We start from the raw sequence: 12,160 nt of genomic DNA on the forward strand, positions 1-12,160 counted from the left end.
CTATATGCCAACAACTACCAAATTGTATACAGCCCAGAAATCCAGACTCATATATCCAACTACCTTCTCAGCATCTTCATTTGGTTGTGGAATGGATACCTCAAATTTAGATGTCTCAAACTGAGTGAAATGAGCCATTGGAAGTTTGGGAGCATAGGAGTGGCATGATCTGATTCCCATTTAATAGGATCACTCTGGCTGCTATTAAAAATAAACTGAATGGGACAAGGATAGAAACAGGAAAATCAATTAGAAAACTTTTACATACTTCCCCATCTAAGATGTTCAAGCTAAAAGTCTTCCATTAGGAAATTCTGTTTGTCCTGCCTTCAAAATATATCCAAAATCTGACCACTTATTACTACCACCAGTTTCCATTCTGGTATAAACCAATATCTCTCACCTGGATTTTTGCTATGCTCTTCTAACTTGTCCCTCTACTTCCACCCTGTCTTTAGTCTATCCCCAACAGAGCAGCCCAAGTGATCCTGTTACGTATGTCATATTATGTCATTCCTCTTCATTTCAGGGAAACAATGGAAAGTATAGTTTAGCTGTAAGGGAAGAAGAGAAATGAGTGGTAACTGAAGGAGAAACTGTAGTCAACAAGGTTTTTTAAAGATGAGTATATGTCTGTGGGCTGATGTTAAAGATTCAATAGAAAGGAAAATTGAAGATGAAGAGGAGAGAGGAGGGAATTGCTGGAACACTGTGCTTGCGAAGCTGAGAGCAGCTGAGGTCTAGGATACAAGTGGAGGGGTTTGGCCTTTGCTAGGAAACTGGGCTGTTCATTTATAGTAATAGGATCAAGTTAGAGTTTATGGGCCAGATGCAAGTAGATGTGTAGATGTTGTGGGAATTTGTGGAAATTCTCTTAAAATGGCTTTTGTTTTTTCAGTGAGACAAAACAAGATCCTTAGCTGAGAGTAAGGATGGGGGAGGAGGTATTGAAGACTGAGGAGAGAGAAGAAAGTATCAAATGGTCATTTAGGAGGGTGGGGGAAATGAATGGACTAGAGAAGTGTATCATGTATGTAGGTAGAAATGTATCATTTTGGCCCCCTGGAAGTTAGTGATCATGAATTTAAAGTGAGACCAATTAGCATGATTTCTCTAGCAAAGTTCAGCTGTGCAGCTTCCAGAAACAGAGTATGCTGAGTGATGGCTGTGGTTTAAGCAGGTGAGTATAGTTAAGTGAGAGGGAGCCGGGCAGTTGAGGGTATATGCGTGGGGGTGATTATAACAAATGGTTGTTCTAGGAAGTGAGGGTATGTGGGAGTGAAGAACAGTGAAAACGTGGTGAGATGAATGATTTGTAGGTTCTAGTGTGGTGGAAGAATTATCCTAATTGGGGTACCAGAGGGAAAAAACTGGAATATAGGAGGTGGAAGTGAGAGTGGGAGAGTTGAGATTATGGAGGGTTTTGTACTTATTGGTAACGACAAGGTCTAGGGCATGATCATGAGGTTAGCGACTGTAGAAGTGTGGAAGACAGGCTTATTGGAGAAGATGGGGTCAGAGAACTGAGAGGCCAGGCTGTTGGGAGGGTTATTTATATGGATATTGAAACATATGTGTACTCCCATATGTTTAATGGGAGTACCATTGGAGAGAGTAACAGTGAGCCAGATGCTGAAGTGTTCAAGTAATGACAGAGAATTTGTATCTACCAGGAATTGGTAGATAATGGAAACAAGAAGTGATAGTGACATAGCCTGATTTCATGAGGTTGAAAACTAGGTATATTTTAGGAAAGAGGGTGGGGCAATGGTATGGAAACAAGTGTAAGGAGCAAAGAGGTCACCTACCTCACCTCCACGTGCTGTGTACAAGGGATGTGAGAAATAAGACAGTCACCACATGACAGGGCTTCAGGGAAAGTTGTCTTCTCCGTTGGGAATCATGTTTCTGTAAGGCAAAAACGTTAAGGGAACTGTTGACTTTCTTTAGACTGGTTTGATTATAATTATGAATGGATTTTGAAACCGAGTATTCGGTTAGAGTTCAAATATTTTAAGAGGTTCTTTGTTAGAGGTCAAATATTTTAAGGTTAGAGTTTAAGCTCTTTATGTTGACATTGTAATTATTTTCATTGACTATAAATTAAAGACTCAGTGAAAAAATGCGTATGTTGTATATAAAAAATTTATACATTTATTATACATACTTATGTAAGCTAAGCATGTATACCACATGAAACAAACTCTTAACAGGAGCGTTTCTGCAGTATATGAAGGATGTTATTGCTAGGGCAGAGAGAGAGAAATTCACAAACTACTTCATATAATTAAATAAGAAGAAAAGTTACTGTGTGTTGAAAAAACACTTTAAGAATTTTTATTTTGTAGAGACAGTTTTTTAAACTATGACAAAATTGTATCAAATGCCCAATTAAAAATCTTGCTTTGACAGATTCACCTCTTCTATTTTGTAAGAAAAGAAAACAATTTACGAGTGTGTATGTGTGTGTGTGTGTGTGTGTATCCATCCCCACACACAAACACATAGTGTATGTTAGTTTTCATCAGGGGGTCACATTATAGAAACCTGGAATCCAGCTGAATCATAGCATAGCTCCAAGTTTTTAAGAACCTTACTCAGCCCCTATAAGCAAAAACAGTATTGTGGGGCTTCCCTGGTGGCGCAGTTGTTGAGAGTCCGCCTGCCGATGCAGGGGACGCGGGTTCGTGCCCTGGTCAGGGAAGATCCCACATGCCGCGGAGCGGCTGGGCCCATGAGCCTGCGCATCCGGAGCTTGTGCTCCGCCACGGGAGAGGCCACAATAATGAGAGGCCCGCATGCTGCAAAAAAAAAAACAAAACCAGTATTATGAGTGGAACACTCATTTCTTTACACAAAATTTTAAGTACTCTCTATAAAAGTATTTGAATTTTAATGGAATTGATAATTTGTTTTGCTTGATCTAGAACAGTTTTCAGAGATACAGCAAGCACTTTATGGTCTCATTTTTGATCCTCTTATAGCTTCTTGAACTTTGCAAAGCATTCATTCATTAATTCAGTTTATTCAGCAAGTATCTGAATGCCTCATGTGTGCCAGATACTGTTCTATAACTGGTGTATAGCAGTGACCAAAACAAAAACATACTCTGCCCTCATGGACTTTACATTTTAATGGAGGTGGGGAGCAGACAATAAATAACAAAATAAGTACCATGGAGAAAAATAAGGAGGGTTAGGGGAATAGGCAACTGGGGTAAGAGCATTGCTTTTTTTTTATACAGAATGATCTGAGAAGTACAAAAGCCCTGAGGGGGAACATTCTTGACATATTTGAGAATGTAATATATGGGAGAGCCCTGTGTGCCTGGGGCAGAATGAATGAGGTGAGTATGAGAAGAGATGAGGTTGTTTCACTTCATTTATTTCATTTCAGGAGTTGGTGACCTTCAGAGATGTGGCTGTAGACTTCTCCCAAGAGGAGTGGGATTGTCTGAATTCTTCTCAGAGGCATCTGTACAGTAATGTGATGTTGGAGAACTACAGGATCTTGGTATCACTGGGTAATAATATCTTCTTGTAAAATTGAGCTTATACTCATAAGGGGCACTTTGCTACCACCATTGTTGTGAATTTTTGGATAGCATCTGTAGTGCTTGGCTGAAAGTCTGCTGCCTGTGCCAAAGTAACGGGTTAATGTTTGTGGAGTTGGCAGTGAACAGGTCTATTATTAATCTGTGTTGGAAGCTTCAACTTCCCTGTCCTTTGAATACATGTCCTTATCACAGTTTTCTCTGGCTTACTGCAAGCTCCCTCTTCCCTGATGATCAAAGAATTGGATGTGAGTTCTGGGATATCTACAGCATGACCAAATTCTGTTTCTTATATGCAGGACTTTGCTTTTCTAAACCAAGTGTGATATTATTGTTGGAACAAGGGAAGGAGCCCTGGATGGTAAAGAGAGAGCTGACAAAAGACTTGTGCTCAGGTGAGTGAAGAGGAATAGGCAGGCAAAAACCTTTGCAGGTGACAGCCCAGCTTGACTCAAAGGTATCACACCTCTTCACTCTTCTTTGTTGTTGGCATGTTCCTCTCAAATGTCCTAGGTCTTAGTAGAAGCTTGAGTCCTTTTAGTGTGTTCTCCCAAAGTTGATATTCTAAACTGTCTCTCCTTTCACATTTTGCCCCCTCTTATCTATTCTGAGTCCCCTTCCTTCCCAGTCTCATAAACCTCTTCCAGTCTTTAAAAAATCTTTTCCTAATCTGATGAACTTTTGAACTTTTGATGAACTACAAACAGCTGTAACTGAAGTAACAAGTTCAAATCCTGACACTTACATGCAGTGGAACTTTGGGCAAGTTACTTAACCTCTCTGTGCCTTTGTTTTGTCATCTATAAAATGGGATAATATTTTTAAGGTGCTTTCAACAGTTCCTATCTCATATTATGAGCTCAAAAGCTGTTAGCTGCTAGTATTATAATAGTAGTAGTTTATCTCTAAATGCCTCATTTTTCTCTTAATGGTCAGTTCATTCATTCCTTTAATCAACATTTATTGAATTTGTACTTAAAACAGAGTACTTGCAAGATGCTAGGGTATTATACATTTATGTAAATAATCAAATAGTTGATAGGCTTGTAGCAAAGATAAAATATGGCTGAAAATGGCACACATGAAAAGAAAGCTGACATGAAGGAAGCTCAGAGAGAGGTGAGAGAGGAGTCTGCTTAGTTGGGAAGATGGTCTTTAACAAAAACACAGGTCAGGGACTTCCCTGATGGTCCAGTGGTTAAGACTCCTCGCTTCCACTGCAGGGGGTGTGGGTTTGATCCCTGGTCAGGGAACTAAGATCCTGCATGTGGTGTGGTGTGGCCAAAAAAAAAAGGTCAAAAGCTAGAAAACATTTGAGGGAGAAGAGATTAAGAGGTTAGCTTTGTGGTGTAGGAAGGATTTTCAGATAGGCATAGGAAGCATTAAGGTGAAATGAAGGACTTAAAGTTCAGAAGAAAATTAGGGTCATTGTAAACATCTCTGTCAACACTACTCCCCAACTCATCCCCACCCCTTCCACTACCTCTCCCCAGTCTTTTATGTTCATGTTCAGTTTTCTAAGGAAAAATTTTGATATGGAACTGTAGTATCAAAGAATACATGGCTAAATTTTATTTATTAATTATTGTTATTAAATAAATCATACACACATAAATATATTAGACTAAATATGTACTTTAGGTAATAATATAACAAAAAATGTACCTGCTTCTTAACTTAGGATATAGAAGATTGTCAGTGCCATTTTAGGCCCTCAAGAGCCCCTGCCTAGTGATATATCACTCCCTACTCTTGGACCATCTCTACCACTCACTAGGGTAACCATTATCCTACAATTTTGCTTATCATTTCTTGACTTTTCTTTATTGTTGGTGCCATATAGCCCTAAACAAAATACTTATATTTGCATATTTTCAATTTTTTATATATGGAAATATATTGGAAATATAGTATACAGATAATTCTGACTTTTTTCAACTCAAAATTATATTCCTGAGATTCATCCATGTTGATTTTAGTGACTATTTTTTATTGAATTTTTTTTTCATGTTGAAATGTAATGTATTCCACTGTGAAAAATCACAATTTATCCATTGAAGGGCATTTGAGTTGTTTCAGTTTTATGTTATTATAAATGTTACTGCTATGAACCTTATTATACATGACTGATGGTGTACATATGCTGGAGTTCTTGTAGAGAATATAGCCAGGAATTTACTGCATAATGCTATTTTACTTTCCAGATTACTTGTACTAATTTACATTTCTAACAGCTAACTGCTGTGTAAGAGTATTCATTGCTCCACATTCAGAATTGACAAATTTTAAAATTTTTTGCAAATTTGACGGGTATGAGATATTATCTCCTTATACTTGTCATCTGAATTTCCTTGACTACTAAAAATATTTGGCATCTTTTCATATATATAAATGGCCATTTTGATTTCCTCTTCTGTGAAGTGCCTGCTCAAGTCTTTTGTTCAGTTTGGGGAATATATATATTTTTTATGAAGTATAGTTGATTCACAATATCATATTAGTTTCAGGTGTACAGCATAGTGATTTGATATTTTTATAGACTGTACTCTATTTAAAGTTATTATAAAATATTGGCTATATTCCCTGTGCTATACAATATATCCTTGTTGCTTATTTATTTATTTATTTATCTTTTGCTGTGCCATGTGGCTTGTGGGATCTTAGTTCCCTGACCAGGGATCGAACCCAGGCCCACTGCAGTGAAAGCGCCAAGTCTTAGCCACTGAGCCACCAGGGAATTCCCACTTATTTATTTTATACATAGTAGTTTGTACCTCTTAACCCCCTACCACTATCCTGCCCCTCCCCCATACCTTCTTTGTACTGGTAACCACTAGCTCATTCTCTGTATCTGTGAGTCTGTTTCTGTTTTGTTGTTTATTTGCTTGTTTTATTTTTTAGATTCCACATATAAGTGATAATATACAGTATTTGTCTTTCTCTGTATGACTTATCACTAAGCCTAATACCCTCCAGGTCCATCCATGTTGTTGCAAATGGCAAAATTTCATTCTTTTTTTTATGACTGAGTAGTATTCCATTATATATATTTACATACATACATATATATATAGGTATATATGTCACACCTTTATCCATTCGTCTGTTAATGGACACTTAGATTGCTTCCATATCTTGGCTGTTGTAAATAATGCTGCTATGAACATTGAGGTGCATGTATCTTTTTGAATTAGTGTTTTTGTTTTCTTCGGATTTGTACCCAGGAGTGGAATTGCTGGATCATATGGTAGTTCTATTTGTAGTTTTCTGAGGAACCTCTGTACTGTTTTCCATAGTGGCTGTACCAATTTACATTCCCACCAACAGTGCAAGAGGGTTCCCGTTTCTTCACATTGTTATTTGTGGTCTTTTTAATGATAGCCATTGTGAAATGTATGAGATGATATCTCGTGGTTTTGATTTGTGTAGCTTATGTTTTTGATTTTGATATTTTGTTTTAAGAAACCTTTCTATATTCTGAAGTCCCATGGGTGTTCTCAAATTGTCTTCTAAAGATTTTCCTTTTACATTTAGGGCCATAATCCAATTGAAATTGATTTTTTTTTTTTTTTTTCCTTCGGTACGTGGGCCTCTCACTGTTGCGGCCTCTCCCATTGCGGAGCACAGGCTCCGGACGCGCAGGCTCTGCGGCCATGGCTCACGGGCCCAGCCGCTCCGCGGCATGTGGGATCCTCCCAGAACGGGGCACGAACCCGCGTCCCCTGCATCAGCAGGCGGACCCTCAACCACTGCGCCACCAGGGAAGCCCTGAAATTGATTTTTGAGATTGAAGTATTTAATTTCTAAAATCAAATGTCCCAGACATTTACTGAAGAAATGAGCTCTCTTTGCTTATTGTTCTGAATGTTACCTCTTAATATATCAGGTTATAATATATTTATGGGTCTGATTTTGAGCTCTGTTCCATTCCATTGATCTCTGTTTCCTTACGCCAGTACCACACTATCTTAAATATTTTAATGTAATACTTCAATATCTGTTAGGGTAAGTCCCTATACCTTGTTCATGTTCTTCAGAATTTCTTGTTTGCCCTTTGGCCATCTAACTAAATTTAGATCAGTTTCCACTAGACAACAACAAAAAGCTATTGGCTTTTGGTCCAAATTTTATTCTATATATCAATTTTGGAATTTGTTTTTATTTGTGAACATAGTTTATCTCTCCACTTACTTAGGTCTTTAAATTTCCTTCAAATGTGTTTTATAATTTTCTCCATAAAGGCCATGCACATCTTCTATTAGATTAATTCCTAGGCATTTTAGTTTTGTTCCTGTGTTAAATGTTGTCTGTGTTTTCAATTTGTTGCTCATACATAGAAATAAAGTTAACTTTTGTACTTTGACCTTATATCCAGCAACGTTGCCAAGCTCTCCCATTAATACTAGTAATTTTTAGATTTCCTTGGATTTTTCTGTGGGCGGGCATGTCTGTGAATAATGGCAGTTCCTTTATTTTAAATTCTTATACCCTTAATTTCTTTTTTCTGCTACCCTGTCTTAGATCACCAATATGGTATGAACCAAAGTAGTGACAACAGGCATTTTTATCAACTTCTGGTCTCAATGAAAGTGCTTTAATATTTTGTAATTAATAATTCTGATGTTTAAATGTTTCTGGTAGATACCTTTCATTACTGTTTGCTAGAGTTTTGTTTGTGTAAAGCTTTTGAGTTTTAATGTTTTTCTGTAACTGTAGGTGATTAGATGATTTTCACTTTTTCATCTGTTTATGTAGTGAATTACATATGACGTTTTTAATGTTGAACCAATCTTGTATTCCTGAGACAAACCCATCTTCATCTTTTCCATTCATAGCTAGCTGCTATTTGCCAATATTTTGTTTAGTTATTTTGCATCTATGTTTGTCAGTGAGGTTGGCCTTCAGTTTTTCCCTTCATGTACTCTTCTTGTCAGATTTTGGAATCAGGATTGTTCTAGTTTCATAAAAATCTGTTGGTGAGTATTCCTCTTTTTCTTCCTTAGAAGAATTTGGGTAAAATTTTACAAATTTGTCTTTTGAATGTTTGGTAGAACTTTGTTCATCTTGGCCTGGGATTTTTTGTGTGTGAAAAGAATTTAAACTAATAATTCAATTTCTGTTATAAGATTTTGTGTTTTTTATTCTTCTTATAGTCATGGAGTTATGGTTTTTTTCTAAAAATTTATAATTCTCATGTAAGTTTTCAAATTTATTAGATAAAGTTATTCATTATTTTCTCTTATCTGAAGTTGGTAGTATATGTAAGTATGACCTCTTTTTCTTTCTAAAAAGGGAGAAACAAATCTTTCAACTTATTAATGTTTTCAGACATTTTTTACTTCACTGTTCCTCTCTAATTTATCTTTAAAATTTTTTCATGTATTTCTCCTCTACTATTTTATTCCTCCTATGTTTTTTATGCTATTTTCTCTCTCTCTTTTTTGCTGGCTTTTAAACTTAGATAATTCAGTGTTTTTGAGGCTTTCTCTTTTCTATTATAAGCATTTAAGACTATATTAGGAATATAGTTCACATATTTTGATATGTAGTATTTTTGTTATCATTGTATATCTTAACATTTTCTAATTTCCATTGATTTTTTTTCTTGACTGAATTATTTAGAAGCTTTAAGTTGCAAATTGAAGGTTTTTGTTTGGTTTAACTACATTGTGATTGGAGGATATGGTCTAGTTAACATGCATTCTTTGAAATACTTTGAAACCTCTTTTACGTCTTAGGGGTTAATTTTGGTAAATATACTGTGTGTTCTGGAGAATGTCTGTGTGCTGCTTGTGGAGTACAGCATTTTATATATGTTCATTGGATTAAGCTAATTAATTGTGCTGGTCAATTCTGTGTCTTTATTGATTTAAAAAAAATCTCTTTGAGCAGTATTTTGAAAGTATTTTATAAGGTGATACGTTTGGGGGATTATCTTTCTGGTGAATTCTTATATTATTGTTACTCTTTAAATCTAGTGATGATTCTTCCCTTAACTATTTAGCTTAATATTAATATAATTATATTAGCCTTCTTTTGTTAATATTTCCTTAGTTTAGTTTTTCCCACCCCTTTACTCTCTTACTTTCTATGTTTTTTTTTGTGAACAGTATATAGCTAAACATTTTTTTGTCCAGTCTGATAATCTAATTGTGTTCTTGTTGAGTTTTAGGAGTTCTTTATGTACTCTGGATATTAACCCCTTTTCAGATACATGATTTGTAAATATTTTCTCCCATCCCGTCTGTAGGTTGCCTTTTCACTCTGTTGATTATGTCTTTGATGCACAGAAGTCTTTAATTTTCATGAACTCCAATTTGTCTACTTTTTTCTTGCCTGTGCTTTTGGTATCATAACCAAGAAATCATTGCCGAATATAATGTCATGAAGATTTTTCCCTATATTTCCTTCTAAGATTATTTTAGTGTTAATTTTAGGTTTAAGTCTTTGATCCATTTGGGGTTAATTTTTGTATATGGTGTAACAACTTCTTTGTTTTGCATGTGGATATTTAATTTTCCCAGTGCCATTTATTGAAAAGCCTGTCCTTTCTCCATGGAATGGTCTCAGCATGTTTGTGAAAAGTCATTTGACCATGTATGTGAGGGTTTATTTCTGAGCTCTCTGTTTTCTATTCCGTCAATATATATATATATCTATTTTTATGTCACACCACACTGTTTTGAGTACTGTAGCTTTGTAATAAGTTTTGAAACCAGGAAGTGTGAGACCTCCAATTTTCTTCTTCCTTTTCAAGATTCTTTTGACTATTAAGGGTCCAATGAGATTACATATGAATTTTTGGATCAATTTTTCTATTTCTGGAAAAAGCATTGGGATTTTAATAGGTATTGCATTGAATCTCTAGATAGTTTTGCGTAGTTTAGACATCTTAACTTCTAATTAACTTCTGGATATTAACCCCTTCTAATTAAATTCTAATTAACTTCTAATCCATGAACACAGAATGTCTTCATTTATTTTATTATTTTATTATTTTTTATTTTCGGTATGCGGGCCTCTCACTGCTGTGGCCTCTTCCGTTGCGGAGCACAGGCTCTGGATGCGCAGGCCCAGCGGCCATGGCCCACAGGCCCAGCTGCTCCGCAGTACGTGGGATCCTCCCAGACCGGGGCACAAACCCATGTCCCCTGCATCGGCAGGTGGACTCTCAACCACTGCACCACCAGGGAAGCCCCTCTTCATTTATTTATATCTTTAATTTCTTTCAGTAATGTTTTGTAATTTTCATTGTAGAAGTCTTTCACATTCTTGATTAATTCCTAAATATTTTATTCTTTATTGATGCTATTGTAAATGGATTTGTTTTCTTAATATTCTTTTCAGATTGTTCATTGTTAGTGTATAGAAATGCAACTGATTGTGTGTGTTGACTTTGTATTCTGCTACTGTGCTGAATTTGTTTGTTAGTTATAACAGGTGTTTGTTTTTCTTTTGTGGAGTGTTTAGGATTTCTACATGTAAGATCATGTTGTCTACAAACAGAAACAATTTTATTTCTTCCTTTCTAATTTGGATGTTTTTTATTTGTTTTTCTTGCCTAATTGCTCTGGCTAGTCATTTCTGACTTTAGGTGAATTGCTCTTTTTTCTTAGTCTTATTAAATGTTCATCAGTTTTGTCGATCTTATTGAAAAAACAACTCTTGGTTTAGTTGATTCTATTGCTTTTTAAATTCTCTATCTGGTTTATCTCTGCTTAAATCTTTATTATCTTCTTCTAGATTTGGCTTAGTTTGCTCTTTTTCTAGTTTGTTAATGTTGTTGATTTGAGATCTTTCTTCTTTTGTGATGTAAACCTTCACAGCTATAAATTTCCCTCTTAGCACTGCTTCTGATGCATCCCATAAATTTTGGTATGTCATATTTTTATTTTCATTTGTCTTAAGATATTTTTAAACTCTTCTGTGATTTCTTCTTTGACATTGGTTGGTTAAGTGTGTGTTGTTTAATTTCCACATGTGTGGATTTTCCAATTTTTATTTTGCTATTGATTTCTAGTTTCATTCCATTATGATTAAAAAAGATAGTTAATTTGATTTCAATCTTTTGAAATTTATTAAGACTTGTTTTATGGCTAACATATAGTCTATCCTGGATTCATGTTTACTTTCTTGATGAATGTTAGGATTTAAAAAACAATTTTTTTTTTATTCATGGTGTTTTTGTTTTTTTTGGCCATGCCACACAGTTTGTGGGACCTTAGTTCCCCAACCAGGGATTGAACCCGGGCCCAACGCAGTAAAAGTGCCAAGTCCTAACCACTGGACTGCCAGGGAATTCCTTAAAAAAAAAAATTTTTTTTTTCTTGCAGTGAGTTTGCCAAACTGCAAAATCTGAGAGGACAGCATTCCACAAGATTGTGCGTATTTCAAACACCAGCTGCAAGTTAGGGGATCCTAAGGGCCACCCTCGTTTGTGACCCGCTGGCTACATGTTTGGGAGTGCCTACAGTCACCCTCAGGTTTAATAATTTACTAGAATGACTCACAGTACTCAGGGCAAGAGCTATATTATCATTACAGCTTTACTGTAACAAAGACTACAAATCAGAACTAGCCAAAAGGAGAGACACCAAGGGTGAGGGC

General features: G+C 35.9%; 1 protein-coding gene across 2 annotated transcripts in view; it reads left to right on the forward strand.

Annotated features, from left to right (window-relative positions):
* Window positions 1–12,160, forward strand: part of LOC103084210 (zinc finger protein 570) — a 345,144-nt gene that overhangs the window by 126,926 nt on the left and 206,058 nt on the right. The window contains exons 2-3 of one of the 2 annotated variants that reach the window (XM_007471041.1): window positions 3,397–3,523; window positions 3,853–3,948. The exons of the other annotated variant lie outside the window; for it this stretch is intronic. Coding sequence (XP_007471103.1) covers window positions 3,397–3,523; window positions 3,853–3,948 — 223 coding nt within the window. The remainder of the gene's footprint in view (window positions 1–3,396; window positions 3,524–3,852; window positions 3,949–12,160) is intronic. 2 annotated transcript variants of the gene reach the window in all.

Source organism: Lipotes vexillifer, unplaced genomic scaffold, assembly GCF_000442215.2.
Source record: "Lipotes vexillifer unplaced genomic scaffold, Lipotes_vexillifer_v1.1 scaffold182, whole genome shotgun sequence".
Lineage (NCBI taxonomy): Eukaryota > Metazoa > Chordata > Mammalia > Artiodactyla > Lipotidae > Lipotes > Lipotes vexillifer.